This window comes from Dreissena polymorpha, chromosome 13 (genome assembly GCF_020536995.1).
Source record: "Dreissena polymorpha isolate Duluth1 chromosome 13, UMN_Dpol_1.0, whole genome shotgun sequence".
NCBI lineage: Eukaryota > Metazoa > Mollusca > Bivalvia > Myida > Dreissenidae > Dreissena > Dreissena polymorpha.
Window position 1 is genome coordinate 5575144 of NC_068367.1, and position 23016 is coordinate 5598159.

General features: G+C 35.7%; 1 protein-coding gene across 1 annotated transcript in view; it reads left to right on the forward strand.

Annotated features, from left to right (window-relative positions):
• LOC127855424 (potassium voltage-gated channel subfamily H member 2-like) overlaps positions 1–23016 on the forward strand; it is a 132198-nt gene that overhangs the window by 84887 nt on the left and 24295 nt on the right. The window contains exons 6-12 of the mRNA XM_052390968.1: positions 1467–1863; positions 2198–2397; positions 5228–5315; positions 10581–10745; positions 11982–12005; positions 14974–14997; positions 19770–19963. Coding sequence (XP_052246928.1) covers positions 1467–1863; positions 2198–2397; positions 5228–5315; positions 10581–10745; positions 11982–12005; positions 14974–14997; positions 19770–19963 — 1092 coding nt within the window. The remainder of the gene's footprint in view (positions 1–1466; positions 1864–2197; positions 2398–5227; positions 5316–10580; positions 10746–11981; positions 12006–14973; positions 14998–19769; positions 19964–23016) is intronic.

The window sequence follows — 23016 nt, forward strand, 5'->3', positions numbered from 1 at the left end:
TTCTTCAGTATGATCAGACAATTTGAAATAGTCAACATTTATGAGAAATCATATGAGATCAGATGTGGAAAAATGGGGCTTAATGTAAAGTGTCATCCCAGAATAGCCTATGCAGTCCACACATGCATTAAGCCCTATTTTCCAAGTACGATGCTCATGTAAAAGATGCTTAAAATAATAACTGGTGTTTCTTTGTAGTAAAATTAACAAAACGTTATGTATTGTTTTTACATCATGAGATGCAGTCTTTACATGATTAATTTTTATTTCTAAAAAAAAAATATTTCAAAGAAGATATGCTTGCTATTGAATCTTTTACCCAAGCAATGCTATGACTAAACTGAACAGCTGCTACATCCTGATTATTTAAGAGGTTTGTAACTACAAGTTTTTTTATGCTAAATATTGGCAAGGTCTCATTTGCAAGATATTTGCTGAAAGGATTTAATGTGTTGTTGTTATTTCATATTGTGCAGGTGAAAAATTGGACCAAGAACGAAAAGGGCACAAATAGCACCTGCAGAGTATAGATAAATGACCATTAGCCATATTCATTAATTATTAAATTAAACTTGTTGATCTCAAAGCCAGACTTTGACTCAGATATAGACTTATTTAACCCTTTACCACAAAGATAGGTATTTTGAAGCATTTGTATTCCCTTACAAAGTTAAATTAAATTAGAGACCTTTCTTACTAGATTCAAGTTTGAAATGCTTCTTTTCCAAACCTTAGATACTGATGAACAGCAAACAGCATAAAACCTGAACAGACTGCGAGTTGCTCACAGACTGTTCTGGTTTTATGCTGTTTGCACATAGCCATTTCCACTTTGCTTCAGAGCGGGAAAGAGTTTCGACAGAATCAAGATTTGTATGGCAAAGTATTTCAAACTTACCTAACTGAGTCTGGGTTTGCAGTTTACCTTTAGTTAAAACGTATTTATTCATTTGGTAATCATACAATTCAATACATTGTAACAAAGTAAGAAATTCATGGATTAGAAAACAAACGTAAAGCTTATATTATTTCTTTTCCATGGCGGAGTTGACTCATATGTTTAGCATTTAGGCAGCCACAAGAACATGGATGTGCTCACTTAATTGTTAGGATTGTGATTGGATCGGGTTCAAAGTTAAAACGGAATCATGGTAGTGTGGATATATGTCATACAAACGAAGTTTACCTTTGTTTTTGGCATTAGGTGCACTAAGTCTGAGTCTGATTCTAAACTTGAGTCCAAAACTTGAGCTATATTAAGTATAAAAAACAGACTTAATTATGTCATTGATGAATAAAGCTCCAGGCCATCTCTTCTCCTTAACTTACTTGCTTGTTTAGAGATCCCAATATCTTTCCAAATAACAAAGACTCCCCAAAAATAGCAAGATTTTAGTATAAAAAAATCATAGTAATAAAATTATGTGCAGCCATGTACAATAATTGTTTATAATTCTACATTTCAGACAACAACATTAATTGGTTTGTTAAAGACAGCTAGATTGCTTCGACTTGTACGAGTGGCCCGCAAGTTGGATCGATACTCAGAATATGGGGCGGCCATGCTGCTGTTGCTTATGGCGACCTTTGCCCTCATCGCTCATTGGTTGGCATGCATCTGGTACGCCATTGGAAACTTCGAGCGCCCACACCTGCCGTACCCCAAGATAGGTTGGTTGGATGAGTTGGCGAGGCAGACGCACCAGGAGTACAACAGTACGCACGATGGGCCCTCGATGAAGTCGAAATACGTGACCGCCTTGTACTTCACGTTCAGCAGTCTCACCAGTGTGGGCTTCGGAAACGTCTCTCCGAATACAAACTCCGAAAAAATCTTCAGTATTCTTATCATGTTAATTGGATGTAAGTTGATTTCCTTTTTAATGTTTTATGACATGAACAATTGCAAGGTAACAATCAGCTAGAGAACAGACTTCTTTATTATGCTGCTTTATAAAAGCATTATAATCATTTAAGGATCACTTTCTGATATATTTTGGTGTGTTAATAGACAAATCTGATTGTTTGATGTAAATCTATTGAATCTACTGATCTTATTGAGCCTCGCTAATTGAAAACTGGGCCGCATGTGCATTAAGCATTGTCCCGGATTAGCCTGCGAAGTCTGCAAAATTAAATTTGCTGATCTAATTGTAAAATTGGTTGAATCTACTGATCTAGTTCTCCAACATTTCAGCTCTAATGTACGCCAGTATATTTGGTAACGTGAGCGCCATTATACAGCGCCTCTACTCGGGCACGTCACGCTACCACACGCAGATGCTTCGCATTAGGGAGTTCATACGCTTCCACCAGATACCCAATCCTCTGCGACAGCGACTCGAGGAGTACTTCCAACACGCCTGGTCATACACTAATGGCATCGACATGAATATGGTATGTAAAGCAAACAAAACTGGGCTTTATGCATGTGTGCAAAGTGCTGTCCCAGATAAGCCTGTGCAGTCGGGGACTACATTTTGTGATTTTATTAGCTCCGCTGTTTTCGGAGAAAACCCGAGGTATTGTCATAGCCTCCTCGTCATCCGCCGTCCAGGTGTCGTGCTAAAACCTTTACATTGGTTCTAAAATTTAAGTGCTTCCACCTACAACTTTGAAACTTCATATGTGCATGCAACTTGATGAGTTCTACATGCCAAACCCATTTTTGGGTCACTAGGTCAAAGGTCAAGGTCACTGTGACCTCTAATATAAAACTTTAACTTTGCCTCTAACATCATAGTGCTTTCACCTACAACTTTGGAACTTCATATGTACATGCACCTTGATGAGTTCTGCATACCACACCCATTTTTGGGTCACTAGGTCAAAGGTCAAGGTCACCGTGACCTCTAATATAAAAATTTAACTTTGCCTCTCACATCATAGTGCTTCCACCTACCACTTTGAAACTTCATATGTACATGCACCTTGATGACTTCTACACGCCACACCTATTTTTGGGTCACTAGGTCAAAGGTCAAGGTCACTGTGACCTCTAATAAAAAACTTAAACTTTGCCTCTAATATCACAGTGCTTCCACCTACAACTTTGAAAATTCATATGTACATGCACCTTAATGAGTTCTACACACACACCCATTTTTGGGTCACTTGGTCAAAGGTCAAGGTCACTGTGACCTCTAATATAAAACTTTGCCTCTAAAATGATAGTGCTTCCACCTACAAATTTGAAACTTCATATGTACATGCACCTTGATGACTTCTACATGCCACACCCATTTTTGGGTCACTAGGTCAAAGGTCAAGGTCACTGTGACCTCTAATATAAAACTTAACTTTGCCTCTAACATCACAGTGCTTCCACCTACAACTTTGAATCTTCATCTGTAGATGCACCTTGATGAGTTCTACACGCCACACCCATTTTGGGTTACTAGGTCAAAGGTCAAGGTCACTGTGACCTCTAAAAAAATAAATAAAATCTGATCAGCTTTTGCAGCCGAGCGTGGCACCCGTTATGCGGTGCTCTTGTTGTATTTTTGTTTAAAGGAAGTCTTTTTTTACCAAATATCCAGGTAAGACTGAAATTGTTTACACCCATGATAAGCCTGTGCAGACTGCACAGCCTAATCTGGGACATCACTTTAAGCACATGCATTAAACCCTGTTTTCTGAGAGTGAGGCTCATAGAGTGACACAAACCATCAACATGCCACTGCCGTCCACATATTTAAAGATTTAGTTAACAAGTGTCATCAAGTGTGGCAAAGAAACATGATTGAGAACAAAACCTGGAATGCCGCAGCTGTTTAGTATTCGCAGGAAAAAATTACGGCTGGTCAGGAAAGTTGCAACAAACATTTGTATGCCCCCGGTAGGGTGGCATATAACAATTTGAACTGTCCGTCTGTCCATCCGAAAACTTTAACATTGGCCATAACTTTTGCAATATTGAAGATAGCAACTTGATTATTGGCATGCATGTGTATCTGAAGGAGCTGCACATTTTGAGTGGTGAAATGTTAAGGTCATGATTATCCTTCAAGGTCAAAAGTAAAAAAATACATCCAAGGAAAGTTAAATGCTTTAAAAGGTAGATAATTTCTAAACCTGCCAAATGATACATTAAAATTTTATTTCAAAGCTGCGCAATAGGGGGCATTGTGTTTCTTACAAACACATCTCTTGTTATGTCTTAAACCTGATTTACAGTTGTGGTCACCAAATGGATGTCATGATATCAGGGATATGGTGCTATGGATGTCATGATATCAGGGATATGGTGCTATGGATGTCATGATATCAGGGATATGGTGCTATGGATGTCATGATATCAGGGATATGGTGCTACGCTACATATGGCACACTTTTTTCTTCAAACAAAATATTTTGAAAGTCATCATGGGTTAGCCTAACCCTAACCCTACAAGTTTGGAAACTCATAGTACATGCTTAATTAATCAATGCATTTGTGAATATTATGTATGTGTGATTATGATGCTATTGTTATTAAAAGATTGAATATTAAAAAATGTGTTAACTCCCACAGGATTAGCAAAAACCCTTAGCTTGAATAATAAAATTGGCATGTAAGAAATATTGGACAATTTATGTAATGAATAATTGTTCATTTGGTTTGCTTGTATTCTTCTTTTGTATGTTTTGTTTATGACACTCAACAAATTTCACCATCCAAATCTCAGCTTCTCTTATTAATGTTTCCAAAATCCATGTTTAGACTAATAATACCAATTACTTTCCGGGAGAAAAAAACGATTTTGAACAGAAAAGGTTAACGGTCCCAGCATTATGAATCAATTAAGAGAATAAATGTCTGCCTTTTCCACAACAAAATTATGGTGCCCCTTGCTAAAACAGCAATTTTAGTGAAATCCCGTATAATTATTTTCCACTTGAATTTATGTCTTTGCATAAAACCTGGTTGCAATGAATATTGATTACCTGGAAACATTGTCTCTCTATTTTCCACCAGTGTTTTAGAAGATTATATTGATGATCTAACATTTTGGTGCCCATAAATATTGCATCTCATCTTTTGACTTGACATTTGGTCATGGTTACTTTATAAATAGTTTGTTTCAGACACTATTCAACTGAAATATCATCTGATACATTATTAGAGGGCCTGTTGACACAAAGACTGCAAAGGCTTATTTGGGGCAACACTTTTCGCTCAGGCATTAAGCCCTGCTTTCCCAGAGCAAGCCTCTAATATTCTATGATCTTTGATCTTGTAAATCAGGTGCTGAAAAGCTTTCCAGAGTGTCTACAGGCAGACATCTGCTTTCATCTTAACCGCACCTTGCTCAGTAACTGTTCAGCCTTCAGAGGTAGGTGGAGATGTGTTAGTGACCCACAAACTAATAAACTACATTTAAATAATTTATGATTCTTAATTATTATTCATAAGCCTTCCACATAATTAATTTGACATCCAAATGTAACAAGCTTTATCACTGGTTGATCCAAATGTAACAAGTATTCTCATTGATCAATCCAAATGTAACAAACATTCTGATTTGTAAATCCAAATGTAATAAGCATTTTCAGTTGGTAAATCCAAATGTATCAAGCATTCCAATTGGTAAATATTTTTCATTTGAAGTCTTAATTTCTGTACTCGTGGGACCAAGTTTTAATGCATGTCTTATGGTCTTATGGATAGAGTACACATTGTCATTCTAACAATAATGGTATCAATATAAAATACCGTAAATCCACGAATATAATACGCCCTCGTGCATAATACGCAATCCCGAGTTTGGTCAAAATTTATCGGTAAAAATTGAAAATCCGAGTAAAATACGCACTAAAAAATCAGTTTCTGAAATTGGCCATTTCCGAAAAAATGTGTCAATATATTTTTTGTTGTGAAAATAGCAAATCAATTTGGTGTTGTCAACTATCTGTTACCCCGGTATATTGATCGGGATGTGTTATAGTACTGTTGTTATGACAGTTGCATAATAAATATCTCTGTCTATTGTTTATATTACCATTGATTGTTACCGATAACACACGGGCCCCTTGTTGACATCCGGGTCAAGCAGTCATAATTACAAAAGAAAGAAGCAGAGACGCTGATTTTTGTTTTCACATTTAATTCAATTCGACAATATTTGGGACGATAATAATTATAATAATAATAAAGTAATAAGAAGACAAAATGGTTACTTCCGTTTTTATAGTTGTCTAGATGAATAACTTTTTCTTTTATCGAGTTACAAACTCGATAATTTAATATAATTTAAAATACAGTAGACTCTGCCAATACCGGACTCTCTGAATACCGGAACTCTCCCGATTCTGGACGGTCGGGCCAGTCCCGTATTTTCTCCTTCTATTTCTTTGTTATAAAATGTTGAATAAACCGAACTCTCTGAAAACCGGAAACCAGACGGGTATCTCCGTAAATTTGGTCATTTTCAACGTAAAATACATTGAGTATACCGGACGGTCTAAATTCTCAAAATGCCCGAGGCGTGAAAATAACAATACCTAGTCAGCACAGCGAGTGCGGTGTCACACATTTTGCTCGCGCAATTATCGATAATCGGATTAAACATACCATAAAGGTGTCAAGTCATTACCGCGCTTTGGGAGTCCGATTAAGTAATGTAAAACTAACTGTGAATGTCTATAATAGACGTGCGGTAACACCAAAATGTGATTGACTCAATCGTTTTATTAATTATTTATTATCGCCTATGATAAACAATTTTATTAAAAAATTAATGCATGCCGTTGCGACAATTACTTTCTTGTGATCTTCTCGGGTATTTTAAAAGATCTTATAGCCATGTTTTTAACGCTGAAATGGTTGTTTGTTTGTTTGTCAGATAAACTGTAAGAAATATGACTGTTAAATATCCATCCATCTGTATGCAAATTCATTCATCCTGGCAACGGCAGACATCCTCCTTAACATTGCAGAAAATAAGATCGTAAAGGAGAAATAATGTGCTTTCAAGCAGAGAGTGATCTTGGACTTTTTCGTGAAATCGTAAACTTCAAGAATTGGTAGGTTTTGTGATTATGAATATCTTAACAAATAATTATGACGCTGTTTTTTGCTTGTGTGTATGTTTTATGAAATGTGGTACATGTATGTATTGAATAATAAATCGTGTATCTACAACAATCTTATTTGTGTCGTCACTCGCCTATATGACAAATGCCACGTACGTACATGTATAAAGCACCACGCTTACTTTGGGATTAATCAAAACAAGTCGGTGTGGATTTTTTTGCTTTTAATCGATTAAAAACACATTTTTTAAGAATGCAATTAACATCATAAGTACCTGTGTACAGTTATCACATGGTACATGTAAATGTATATGGTTTGTTTTATTTTTATGTGATTCTGTACACAATGTATACCATGTATATTTCGGCGATATGAAAACTCTTGGTAAACCGGAACTCTCTGAAAACCGGATGATCAGGCCGGTCCCGAGACCATCCGGTTTACAGAGAGTCTACTGTACAATAAAACCGCTAGTGTTTTTCATGATCTCTTTAATTAAAATACGTTGCTGTCATTAAGGCTAGTTTGGGAGTAAAAAACAAATTAATTAATTATCACCTTTCAATTTAATTCGGCAATCGGCAGACAGGTGTAATAGACTCTATTAGCATCATAAAACTAATCATTTAATTACCACTCTTTTCTTAAGTTATGGTAAATATGCGGTAGAAAGATAAATAGTGGTCAGCTAAGAAATATTTATTTACGGGTATTATCATTTTTTTTTTTTTATTTGCTAATCTCTTTATACGACTTAGCGTCCAGTCCCTATTTTGTAGGCAGACGACGATATTAACTGTGTATTCAAAGTATACAGTGTCTGCGCATGGATGACCCAATATTATCCGATAGCTCCTCCTGTTCTCACGTTTCATTCGACAACATCATTTCATGTGTAAGCGAGCTCAATGTTGATTGGCCAGCTACCATGTGCACTTCAATAACAATAAGGTCAAGCGATGTCTCATAATCGTGTACAGACTGGGTTTCGTTTACTGTTCGAATTGCGAACACTTTCATTAAAACAAAGAGACAAATATAGAAAACCAGTCCGATATAAATGGCGGATGTTTTCAATGAAATTTTACTAGATTTTTGCATTTTCACAAATAAGATTTTTATTGAGCCAAATTCTTAATATTTTCGCAAATGACTCAAATGGCGAACGACAGCGCGAGCCCTGTTGCACCCCTTTGATGTAATGGTGTAGTTCAAAATGGCTGCCGCGAAGCGAATAACAGCGATTGAGTTGAAAATTTGCACAGATAAATGTTTGTTCTGCTCTAAACTCGTATATTATACGCACCCCCTACTTGAAGAAAAAATCGGCAGGTAAAAAAGTGCGTATTATATTCGTAGATTTACGGTAGACAAGAGCAACAAACTGTGTGACATTGATTTCTTAAATGTTGTTTACTCATTGACTGTTGATGGCGACAGATATAAAATATTACATGTTTTGTTTATAAACAAAAAAACAAAGCATCTATTAAATTATTTATACAAATAAGCTAACATTTATTTGGTTATTTTCAATTGAAAAATATTGCAATTTTGGCTTGGTAAAAATGCGTAAACCTTAATGGTGTTCTTTTGAGACAATAAAGAAATATTTATTGTTCTGATGCATGGCAGTGAACCAACTCAGGTTAACCCATTTATGCCTAATGGACTCTCCCATCCTTCTAAATTGGATCCATTTAATTCCAAAATTAGGAATGTCTAGTATATTTATGCCCCCCTTCCAAAAAGAGGGGGTATATTGTTTTGCTCATGTCGCTCTGTCCGTATGTCCGTTCACCAGATGGTTTCCGGATGATAACTCAAGAACACTTAGACCTAGGATCATGAAACTTCATAGATACATTGATCATGACTCGCAGTAGACCCCTACTGATTTTTATGTCCCTAGGTCAAAGGTCAAGGTCACCGTGACATGAAATAGTAAAATGGTTTCCGGATGATAACTCAAGAACGCTTATGCCTAGGATCATGAAACTTCATAGATACATTGATGATGACTCGCAGATGACCCCTATTGATTCTCAGGTCACTAGGCCAAAGGTCAAGGTCACGGTGACCCGAAATAGTAAAATGGTTTCCGGATGATAACTCAAGAACGCTTATGCCCAGGACCATGAAACTTCATAGGTACATTGATCATGATTCGCAGATGACCCCTATTGATTTTCAGGTCACTAGGTCAAAGGTCAAGGTCACGGTGACCCGAAATAGTTAAATGGTTTCCGGATGATAACTCAAAGAACGCTTATGCCTAGGATCATAAACTTCATAGGTACATTTATCATGACTCGCAGATGACCCCTAATGATTTTCAGGTCACTAGGTCAATGGTCAAGATCACGGTGACTCAACTTAGAAAAATGGTTTCCGGATGATAACTCAAGAACACTTATGCCTAGGATCATGAAACTTCATAGGTTCATTGATCATGACTCGCAGATGACCCCTATTGACTTTAATGTCACTAGGTCAAAGGTCACGGTGACTTGACACAGTAAAATGGTTTCCGGATGATAACACAAGAAAGCTTACGCTTAGGATCATGAAACTTCATAGGTACATTGATCATGACTCACAGATGGACCCCTGTTGATTTTCAGGTCACTAGGTCAAAGGTCAAGGTCACAGTGCCAGAAAACTTATTCACACAATGGCTGCCACTACAACTGACAACCCATATGGGGGGAATGCATGTATACAAACAGCCCTTGTTATTTCTATATTTAGAATATTCTTACAGAAATTCCTTTAAGCAAACAGCGCAGACCCAGATGAGACGCCGCATCATGTGGCGTCTCATCTGGGTCTACGCTGTTTGCCAAGGCCTTTTTTCCAGACGCTAGGCATAAATGGGTTAATGCTTTCATGAAAGTCAGATAGTCCAAAATGTGTTTTATTGGTGATTAAAACAATGATCTCTAAAGCATAAGTTATCACACATTTATCTTCATAGACACTGTATTTTAAGCGTTTTCCATTCAGAAACAAAGTAAAAAACGGCTATATGCAACCAGCATAAAGCCACAACAGCCTGCAAGTAACTTGCAGACAGTCTGTTCAGGTTTGATGCTTTTTTGTGCCCATCAGTATTTAGGGTTGGACATCAAGCCTTTTGAACATAAATCTATTAAGAAAGGTCTTCAATTTTATATGATTTGTTAAGGGATTACAAAAGGGTAAATTGTGCTACTGAGGGTACTGTCTCTGTGCTACTGAGGGTACTGTCTCTGTGCTACTGAGGGTACTGTCTCTGTGCTACTGAGGGTACTGTCTCTGTTATCTCATGTGGTATGTAAACTGTGCTACTGAGGGTACTGTCTCTGTGCTACTGAGGGTACTGTCTCTGTGCTACTGAGGGTACTGTCTCTGTGCTACTGAGGGTACTGTCTCTGTGCTACTGAGGGTACTGTCTCTGTGCTACTGAGGGTACTGTCTCTGTGCTACTGAGGGTACTGTCTCTGTGCTACTGAGGGTACTGTCTCTGTTATCTACTGAGGGTACTGTCTCTGTTATCTCATGTGGTATGTTCACATATCACCAGGTGCTAGCCCGGGCTGTCTGCGGGCGCTATCCATGAAGTTCAAGACGACCCACGTACCCCCCGGGGATACCCTGGTACACAGGGGCGACATCCTGACCGCCCTCTACTTTGTGTCCCGAGGGTCCATTGAGATACTGAAGGATGATATTGTGGTTGCTATTTTAGGTAAGAGCTTTGGGATTTCTAGGGGTACATTTTTGTTGTGAGAAACACATCAAAATTGGGATGAAGTCTATTTATTATGCCCCCTCCCCCATCAAAGTGGCAGGAAACTCATTGGTTTGCTTACACTGTATAGCTGGTCATTCGTTTAGTAGATGGCTCTTGGCCCCTATCCACCAACCAATTCTTAGTCTTAACCCTTTTAGCGCTGGAACCAAATTTTGAAGGCCTTTCCAAACAGTTTGGATCCAGATGAGACGCCACAGAACGTGGAGTCTCATCAGGATCCAAACTGTTTGCTATTCTGATAGTATTCTTTGGAAAAAAAATCAAAAAAAATGCTAATTTTAGAAATTCAGCAGACGAAATTTTAGCAGACAACAAATTTCCCAGCATGCAAATTAAGGGTTAAAATTAAAAATTAAAAATATTCTTGAGAAAAAAATGCTGTATGAGAATGAATTTAATACTTCAAACTCTACATATCTTCATTTGGCACAATTTATTTATGAGTAAAGCAAAATGTATAGCCTGTATATATTCAAACACTTAACGCTTTGCATGCTGGGAAATTTGTTGTCTGCTAAAATGTCGTCTGCTGAATTTCTAAAATAAGCATTTTCTTCTATTTTTGTTTCAAAGAAGGAAAAGGCCTTCAAAATTCGGTTCCAGCACTGAAAGAGTTAACATATTTTCTTTAGATTATGTTCTTTTATTGATTGTTCCCAATGTCCAACTGCTATATACCTTTGTCTTACTCATCCTTTGATTTCAGAAAGACGCATACTATTTTAGAAACAGCTCATATTTTAATTAAAATGTCAACCTTTGCTTGTATTTATATTTGTATTTATTCTTTTATTTGTATGTAGTCTGTCTTAGTAAATGCTATTTGCTTTCTTGTAACATGTAGGACAAATGACTATATATTATTAAAAATGTTGAATTTTTCCTGATATTTTAATGTTATGTGTGTATTTCCTTTTTCTTTTGATTGTCAGTTGCATTTCAATGTGATATCTCGGAAAAGCATAAAAAATATTGCATTAGTGGATTTGATTTTCTATGGATTTATCATTGTTATATTTGTCATTTAATCTGCATGCATATATATTTTGCTTCTTGTGAGTGTCATCATAAACTCTGTTAACTTAATTATTTTTAAGTGATATTGTTTTTTTGTTTTTGTTTTGTTCCATCTGTTCATTTCCATGACGATGATATCTGTTACCATTTTAGCGGGCCAAGAAGATGAATCAAAAGGTATTATAACATTATTGTTTTATCCACTTTTTCCTCATGAATACTTGGATGCTTCAAGAGGAACACTCATAAAGCATGATTAAGTCATTTTTAAAACATTATTTTCTTTGAATAAGTTAAAAAAAAAATTCCTAAGAGGCATTTAGGAAATATAATTTTTATGTTTAAACATTTTAATTGTTTTAAGATTATTATCAAACAGCTCTACATGATCATTATTCAAAAGATACAAAGGAATACATATGGGCCGTGTTTTGTGAAAACGGAGTTTAATGCATGTGCATGAAGTGTCATCCCAGATTAGCCTGTGCAGTCCACACAGGCTACAAAGTGACAACAATTTCCGCCTAAACTTGAATTTTCCTTCCTTGAAATGAAAAATGCAATAAAAGCGGAAATTGTCTCCCCTGATTAGCCAGTGCTGACTACACAGGCTAATCTGGGACATCACTAAACGCGCATGCATTAAACCCACTTTTCACAGAGCACAGCCCGTATTTATTCATTTGAATAGGGAGCACTTCATTTTTATGCTCTCCTTTACATTTAAATTGAAGTCGGTCATGTTTAAATAACATTTTTGTGAAACAACAAACATGTACATTCTGCTTGACATGTTGTAGTTTTAGAAGTAACTGGCTGTCCATTAGCGTAGAAGTTTTAAATTATTTCAAAGCATTAGGTCCCAAACAATAGTTACCCACTCTTGTGTGTAAAAAAATCTTAATCATCATGCAACAATATAAACCTATATGACAAAGTGATCCCACATAAGAATACATATCTACTTCTTAGGTCAATTGCAAGATCTTACTGTGATGTCAAAATGATGCACTTTTATGTATACAAAATGTGTAAGAGATTAGCTCTGTGAAAAGGGGGTTTAATGCATGTGAGTAAAGTGTTGTCACAGATCAGCCTGTGCAGTGTGCACAGGCTAATCAGGGACAATACTTTACACCTTATCTAGATTTTTACTAAGAAGAGACTTTCTTAAATGAAACATATAAAACAAGAAATATCTTTAAAAAAGATATACAGAGTTGATTGTGGTTGGAGTTTGTGAAAGGTAAAGAGTTCAATGAATGAGATCAAGGATAGCAAATGTCTTTCTGTGCAGTTCTTAGCTGCATCACACGCAGTACGGGATGTTACGCGGAGTTTTTGCCAATTATTTTACATTATTACATATTGCTGGTCATAAACCTATAGATACAAAACAGAAAACCAAAAGAATAATGGAAGTGAAATTAAAACATATGAGCCAACCGGCCACACGCGAAGTATCCGTACATATTTTAAATATTTATTCACGCGTTCTTCGAACAAACCTGTTTTAGTGGTTTGTCGGTCATTGCTATTTGATTAACAGTATCAATAATCATCGCGCTCATGCTTAATACATTAGTCAATATGGTGGAATAATTCTTGTTAAATTAATTAAAAATAATATTTATCATGGTATTGTTGAAAACACATTAAGAATCTATTATTGACATACCATAATTATATCGCTGGATATTTATTTTCATTTAACATCTTTCTGGTCTAAAGAAAATTGCAGTTCTCATAGTTCGCGCCATAGCGTCTTTATTTTATAACGATTATTTTACTGGCCGTGAACTCCGGTCAGAACTTAAGGTATTCATGAAGACCTAGCGATGACCTGTATATAAACTCTGACATTCACACAAACTAACCGCGAACTGACGAAGGTGTAGAATCTATGCACAAATTGCATTGATGTGAAGAGTTGAGTGTAAAACTGTTCTATCTATCATGCCTTTATCATAAGAGCTAAAATTGTTTCATGCTGAACACGCAGTAAAACAGTGTTAGAAAGATGCGGCCATGTTTCCAATGTTCTTGTGGTATTCTCAAATCAGCAAATGGACTAAATGAAGTGTATTCATTCGTGGGTAGCCGCGGGCATTTTTATGAATGTAACCTAAAGATCACCTAAGGTCAAAAGTGACATTAATCAGCTACGCCGCAAAAAGCAGAAATTGTCGTCCCTGTTTAGCCTGTGCAGACTGCACAGGCTAATCTGGGACAACACTTTACACACATGCATTAAACCCCCTTTTCACAGAGCGCGGCTCATATGTATCAAAATAATGCCTGTCCACTCTGGAGCTGTGAAGCTTACCTGTGAATTGATGGATTGCAAATAATTAAATTGTGCGCACATTTACGTATTTGTGGGACTGTCTTGCCGTTCAAAATAAGGTGGCGGCCTTTAAGGTCGAGGTCAAAATATTGCTTTTAGTGTAAAATCTCTACAAAAGCTGTAATCCTATGTGTTTTAAAGTACCTTGTGATTGCTTTGGTTAATTTTGATGGGAACCAAATTTACAACAATGGGTATTTTGTTTTAATGTTTTGTTTCAAGATTAGCGCTAAGAATTTATTTTGAAGCTTTTATGTTGTTGAAAATGTAATCATGTTATCACATATGAGTATGCAAAATTATGATGAAGCACATATTAACAACATGTCTTCAAATATTTGGACTGTGCTCTGTTAAAAGGGGGTTTAATGCATGTGCGTAAAGTGCCATCCCAGACTAGCCTGTGCAGTCTGCACCGGCTAATCAGGGATGATACTTTCCGCTTTTATGATATTTTTCCTTTCAATAAAGTCTCTTCTTAGAAAAAATAAAGTTTAGGCAGAAAGTGTTGTCACTGATAAGCTTTTTCAGACTACAAAGGCTAATCTGAGACAACACTTTACGCACATGCATTATACCCCATTTTCAAAGAGCAAGGCTTATTAAGTTTGCAACTAATATTGTATTCTTGGCATAATAAAGTATATTTAATTATCGTATTATAGTGTACTAATGTAAAGAATTCTCAACATCTCATTTAAATGTATTTATCCAAAAATTATATTATGTTTTACTAAATGCTCATACAAAGCCACTTTCTATATCTGACTATTATTTTGTTTTTCTTTGAAATTATAGCTAAGAAAAAAACGCCAAATAAATGTGAGTGACACGTTTTCACAAGTTTTGCTTCTACAGAAGTATTCACCTCTTAATAATTAAACAATCTGTATAAAACATTTAACAACTCTTAATTACCTTCATTTTTCAGATTTTTGCATGAAGCACTAATTGTGTAAATCATTAGCTGTGGGCGATAACTGATGTCCGAGAAATTCTCTCGACTTCTCTGATCAAGACCTGCATGACACACTAATTTTGTAAATCATTAACTGTGGGCCATAATTGATGTCCAAGACAACTTTGCTTCTTCTCTATTCAAGGCCTAGTATTATCAGAGAGGGTAATCATGTGATCATCGAGATGGCGACGTCCATGCAGAGACAGTTATTTATCGCCGTTTTATACCCTTAATAACTTTTGTTAAATTTTTAAATGACACTTACTTTCCAGCCATATCAGTAAAAATGTGTAAAAATGTGATAAGTGTTTATTTCGTATTAAAATTCGCTATATATCTCGACTTTACTCTTCGCAAATTTTCTTAGTGGAGTTGTAATTGGGTCAAACTGCTAAGAAATTTTGCAGCGAGAAAAGTCAAGATATAGACCGATCAATACAAAATAAATGCTAGTAACTTTCTTGCTGATATGGCTGGAAAGTGAGCGGCATTTTAAAAATTAATACAAGTAAAAAAGGCATAAAACTGCAAAAAATACCTGCCTAGGCATGGACGTTGTCATCTTGACTATCACGTGATTATCCCCTCTGATTATAGGTCTGTCAAAGTATGTGTGCACATGAAAATGTGCTGCATGCATATTTTAAAGACACCTTTTCACAGATTTTAGCATGGTTAGAATTTTGTCATTAAACGCTTCAAAGTTGATAGATGTAAACATTGGAACTAAAGCTCCAGTCAAAATAAAGAATAAAATTTAAAAAAAAAGTAGCCCATAACTTTAGAAACTTATTTAACCCTTTACCACTAAGATACATAATTATTAAACCCTTTACCACTTAGATACATAATTAATAAACCCTTTACCACTTAGATACATATTTAACCCATTGCCACTTATATACGTATTAAACCCATTACCAGATAGATATGTATTTAACCCTATACCACTAAGATACGTATTTAACCCTTTACCAGATAGATATGTATTTAACCCTATACCACTTAGATACTTATTTAAATACGTATCTAAGTGGTAAAGGGTTAAATATTTATCTAAGTGGTAAAGGGTTTAATAATTATGTATCTTAGTGGTAAAGGGTTAAATAAGTTTATAAATCTCTAAGGGTTAAATACGTATCTATGTGGTACAGGGTTAAATACGTATCTAAGTGGTAAAGGGTTGAATATTTATCTAAGTGGTAAAGGGTTTAATAATTATGTATCTTAGTGGTAAAGGGTTAAATAAGTTTCTAAATCTTTAAGGGTTAAATACGTATCTATGTGGTACAGGGTTAAATACGTATCTAAATGGTAAAGGGTTAAATATGTATCTAAGTGGTAAAGGGTTAAATATGTATCTAAGTGGTAAAGGGTAAAATATGTATGTAAGTGGTAAAGGGTTAAATATGTATCTAAGTGGTAAAGGGTTAAATTTGTATCTAAGTGGTAAAGGGTTAAATATGTATCTAAGTGGTTAGGGGTTAAATATGTATCTAAGTGGTAAAGGGTTAAATATGTATCTAAGTGGTAAAGGGTTAAATATGTATCTAAGTGGTAAAGGGTTAAATATGTATCTAAGTGGTAAAGGGTTAAATATGTATCTAAGTGGTAAAGGGTTAAGCCTAATTTTCTCAGAATGAGACTCGTAATATTGGCTGTATGGCATGTGCAGTGATTGGTTGGCTAATAACTAATTGCTAGGGATGAGGTTTTTATGGAACAGTAGACATCTGTCAATCAATGCTTGAGGTGACCAACTATGGTTGTATGTTTCTATTTATAAATAGAAGTGCGTGTTTGCACAATCCAACTTAGTATCTGTAAACCTGTGAACAAAAAACAGACCAGCTTAGCCCAACATTTAATTGTGTCAGTATCTCTCTGACCTAAGTTATTGCCCAGGAGTTGCAGCTGATCACAAGTACACTTTTTTATTAGCTCGACTATTATATATGAAATATATAGTGGAGCTATCCTACTCACCCCGGCGTCGGTGTTAGCGTGAGGGTTAGTCTGAGCGTTAGCGTGCAAATGTTAAAGTTTCGTAATACCCCAAATATTTCCTATGTCCCTTGACATATTGCTTAAATATTTTGCATACTTCTTGACCAACATAACCCCAACCCATAAACATGAGCAGACAACTGTATCAAGCATTTTGTAAGAATTATGGCCCTTTTTTCATTTAGAATATGCATATTATTGATAAATCTATGTTAAAGTTTGTGTACCACCTCAAATATTTTCAATGTCCCTTGACATATTGCTTTCATATTTTGCAAACTTCTTTACCAACATGACCCTAATCTATAAACAAGAGCAGACAACTGTATCAAGCATTTTGTAAGAATTATGGCCCTTTTTTGTCTTAGTAACTGAATATTTTGTTAAATTTTGTGTTTAGATCCACTTGACTTCTAAAGTATCAAAGCTATTGCTTTCAAACTTCAATTATTTTCTTACTATCATGAGGGTAATGTACCTGGCAAGTTCAATTTGACCTTGACCTTTGAATGACCTTGACTCTCAAGGTCAAGAGTAAATTTTAGTTAAATTGTCATAACTTCTTTATTTATGATCAGATTTTATTAATACTTTGACAAAACAACTCTTACCTGAATACCACAATGGATTCCACCAAAACAATACCCCACGCCCCAACCCAGAATCCCTGCCCCCCCTCCCCCCCCCCCCCATTTTTTTTTCCTTTTTTTATGTTCCCAACCCCCTCCCTCAAAAAAAAATTTTTTTTGTTCACTTTTTTTATTTTTATAAGATTGTCTAATAAATGACCACACCCCACATTATACCCCCTCTCACCGCCCCACCCAACCCAAAAGAATATTTTTTTCTTTGAAACATGGTTAAAAAAAACCAACAACAAATATTTATTTACTTTATTTTTGAAGGACACTCCAAACTTCCCACCCAAGCTATTGCTATCAAACATGAAATAAAATCTTATCAGTTTGTTTTATGTCTTTACAAATGTTCAATAGATTGTGGAAAATATACCTGAACTATTACCTTGACCTTATTGAATAATTTGAACAATTACCCCATGATGGCTTACGTTATACTGTCAAGCACTCGAATAGTCGAGCGCGCTGTCCTCTGACAGCTCTTGTTTTGAAAACTGTTTCTTTTGTTCCAGATTGGACACATAGGGGTTTTTAGACATTCATTATTCTTCGGTTGAGCTTTGATCATGATTGTTTCACTAACATGAAGCATTTTGAGTAACTTTTCTACTTAGCACTTTATTTGATATAAGTCACTGTTAAGATGGTTATGGACCCTCAGAAAATGGTAACAGATATATCCATAAACAAATTCCTTCTTGCTTTGTTGTGGTTATCTGTGGTAAAGGCATTTTGATATATTTTAGCTCATGTATAATTCTTGAATATCATTCTTCAAAAAGTCATAAATGTTGTTTCAATTTTTCTGTCATGAACAGTAAATAATGATACTCAGTACAATGATAAACCCATTTATGCCTAGTGGACTCTCCCATCCTTCTAAATTGGATCAATTTATTTCCAAAATTAGGGATGTCTAGTATATATTTATTTCTATATTAAGAATATTTTTCACGGAAATTCCTTTAAGCAAACAGCGCAGACCCTGATGAGACGCCGCATGATGCAGCGTCTCATCAGGGTCTGCGCTGGGTCTACGCTGTTTGCAAAGGCATTTTTCTAGACGTTAGGCATAAATTGGTTAAGCTCCATTTAGTTATCATACTACGAAACATGTTGTTCAAATTCAGCACTAATATGTATATGCTAAGACTGTTAATTGAATGGTAATGTATATGTTAAGACTGTTAATTGAATGGTAATGTATTGATGCTGCATTTTGTTTTTTGTTCATCATATGCACAACTGAAATGTTGCCACCCCTGGCATGTATATGAAGCATGGTCATCATTTATGAGTAAGTTTTCCCTTTCGAAATGTGTAAAGAAGAACTAGTACAGGTGTCCACCTGTAGTTGTGCTTTTACAAATCTCCACTTGTATACTTACTATTACAGGTCATAATTTGCATAAGTGCTATTACAGAATCCAATGTGTATAATTGCTATAACAGATCCTAATTTGAATATGTGAGAATACAGCTTCCAATTCAAATATGAGTGCTATGTATAGGTGCTAATACAGGTCCCTATTGTATAAGTGCTATTAACAGATTCCGATAAGTATAAGTAGTATTACAGATTCCAATTTGTATGAGTGCTATTACATGTCACATTTTTTATAAGTGGTACATTGTATTAGAGCTTCCATCTGTATTAGTGCAATTACTGATTCCAATTTGTATTATTGCTATTACAGGTTCCAATTTGTATTAGTGCTAATACAGGTCCCAATTTGTCAAAGTATTATTACATATTCCAAGTTGTATAAGTGCCATTACAGGTTCCAATTTGTATAAGTGCCATTACAGGTATTAAAGGCTAATTAGGGTTGACACTTTCTGATTTTATAGAATTTTTTGTTTAAAGGGAGTCTCATCTAAACAAAAATCCAGTTTAATTGGACAGTGTAGTTTTGGACCGCACAGGCTAATCTGGGAGGACACTTTAAGCACATGTTTTCTCAGAAGGTGCCTTCTATATATTGCAGGGAAGGACGATGTGTTTGGTGAGAATATATGTAAGTACAAGACTGTGGGGAAGTCGAGTTGTAATGTACGGGCACTCACCTACTGCGACCTGCACAACATCCACCGTGACGATCTATTGGAGATTCTGGACATGTATCCGGAATTCGCTGAACAGTTCAAGAAAAATCTTGAGGTCACATTCGATCTCAGAGATGTAAGTCTTCATATAATGAGCAACAAAATGGACTTAAAGATTGTTATTAACCATCTATATCAGGATATGGTAAAAATGGCATTTGCATTGTGTGTCCGTCCATCTGTGCGTCGGTACGTCTGTGTGTTTGTCTGTCTGTATCAAATTTTTTATGAACACATGTCTTATTTATGTCGATATAAAATTGGCACAAACTTCATTTAAAAAATATTCATAGCTTATTTTGAAAATTAGATGTGATCTATTTAATATAAATACTATTTTCTTAGACACCTTAAGTTTCAAAATAGTAACAAAGGTGAAACCCAATTGCTAGAACTCGTTTGGCTGAAATTTCCGGTTGGCTTGAATTCTCCTGGAAGCACTACTTTTTAGCTCACCTGAGCACAACGTGCTCATGGTGAGCTTTTGTTATCGCCTTTTGTCCGTCGTGCGTCATCAACAATTTGCCTTGTGAACACTCTAGAGGCCACATTTATTGTCTGATTTTCATGAAACTTGGTCAGAACATTTGTCCCATTGATACCTCGACTGAGTTCGAAACTGGGTCATGCTGGGTCAAAAACTAGGTCAAAAAAAGAACACTGTAGAAGTCACATTTGATGCCCAATCTTCATGTTACTTTGTCAAAATGTTTGTCTTAATGATATGTTGGTTGAGTTCAAAAATGGTTCTTGTCCATTGAAAAGCATGGCCGCCAGGGGGCGGGGCAGTATTCCTAATATGGCTATAGAGAAACCTTGTGAACACTCTAGAAGTCACAATTTTTGCCCAATCATCATGAAACTTTGTCAAAACACTGGTTTCATTGATATCTCGGACGATTTTGAAAATGGTCCAGATCGATGAAAAACATGGCCGCCAGGGGGCGGTTCAGTTTTACTCTCTATATATATAGTGAAAACATGTGAACCCTCTAGAAGTCACATTTTTGGTCCAATGTTCATGAAATTTGGTCAGAACATGTGTTTTCTGGATATGATGGTTGAGTTTGAAAATGGTTTGGATCGATAAAAAAGCATGGTCGCTGGGCGGGGGCATTTTCGTTATATTCTTATAGTAAAGCAGCTTGTGAACACTCTAGTTTAGCATGTCAAGGGAAGTAACTGCAAAATGGCTTTTGAAAAATTATGTTGATTATACAGAGTTGTCTCTCTTTTTTTTTTTTTATTTTTTTTTAAGCACAAGAAGATTAAGTGGAATTAAATATAATTGATAGTTTTACATTCTGGAAGATAGCAAACTTTTGAATATGTTTTTTATTGTTTGATGATTCTGTACAATATGGCATTTTTTTGTCAAACGATTAAAGCGAGACTATACGATTTTTATATGTGTTAAATTGTAATATATTGATAAATACATGTTATAATAACACAAAAAAGGCAAGACATTGAAGACGAATTTCATAAAATGCATCAAAGACAAATTAGCGCCCCGAGCCGATGGTGATATTTCGTACCTATTTTCCTACAATAACCGAAGAATTCATCTTTATATTAGGATCGGAGTTAAGTGTTTGTGTGTCGTATGAATAGACATCGCTGCAGAAATTTAAAAACAACCATTAAACTAAATTAAGATTGACATCGTACATGCATGATATACATTCTGGCAAATTCGTCTTTACAGACATTTTCGATTTCAGAATTAAATATCTGGCTTATTTTGCATTTTTCGACACATATTCTTCTCAACTTTTATTTTAAATTAAACTAAAATTAAAGAAAGTAGTAAGTTGTTTAGAACAATTATATGATGAATACTTTTCCACTGCAGGTGCAAATCTGTTGCAGACTTATGCAAGTAAATAAATTACAGTCTACTCTCGTTATCTCGACATCGGATATCACGATTTTCTCGATATGTTGAAGTAAGCTCAATGTCCCAACTTTTTTCCTTCTTTATCTATATTTATAAACATCGCATATCTCGATTTTTGTTATTTTCAAATAATTCCATATCTCAATATAAAAAATTGTCCCAAGTCCCGATTTTACATGTATTTACTGTGGTTTATCTCAAAGTGTGAATAACTGTCCCAGTGTCGGCAAAGGTGAGAAATTTTTATGTCCCCCACTAGTAGTAGTGGGGGACATATTGTTTTTACCCTGTCTGTTGGTCTGTTGGTTGGTCTGTTGGTTGGTTGGTTTGCACCAACCTTAACATTTGCAATAACTTTTGCAATATTGAAGATAGCAACTTGATATTTGGCATGCATATGTATCTCATGGAGCTGCACATTTTGAGTGGTGAAAGGTCAAGGTCAACCTTCAAGGTCAAAGGTCAAATATATGTGGCCAAAATCGCTCATTTTATGAGTACTTTTGCAATATTCAAGATAGCAACTTGATATTTGGCATGCATGTGTATCTCATGGAGCTGCACATTTTGAGTGGTGAAAGGTCAAGGTCATCCTTCAAGGTCAGATGTCAAATATATGTGGCCAAAATCGCTCATTTTATGAGTACTTTTGCAATATTGAAGATAACAACTTGATATTTGGCATGCATGTGTATCTCATGGAGCTGCACATTTTGAGTGGTGAAAGGTCAAGGTCAAGGTCATCCTTCAAGGTCAGAGGTCAAATATATGTGGCCCAAATCGCTAATTTTATGAATACTTTTGCAATATTGAAGATAGCAACTTGATATTTGGCATGCATGTGTATCTCATGGAGCTGCACATTTTTAGTGGTGAAAGGTCAAGGTCAAGGTCATCCTTCAAGGTCAAATATATGGGTCAAAATTGCTCATGTAATGTCACTTCTGCAATATTGAAGCTAGCAATTTTATATTTGAAATGCATGTGTATCTCATGGAGCTGCACATTTTGAGAAGTGAAGGGTCAAGGTCAAGGTGATCCTACAAGGTCAAACGTCATTTTGGGGGACATTGTGTTTCACAAACACATCTTGTTTCTTTCACACTTCACCATCCCGCTTCGCCTGGCTGCTTCCGATACTGGGCGGTAGATAATTGATCCTTTAATTGCATCATTGATCACACGTGTGTAATGTCGTTAGCCATGAACATTTGAGTAAGGCCTGTCAC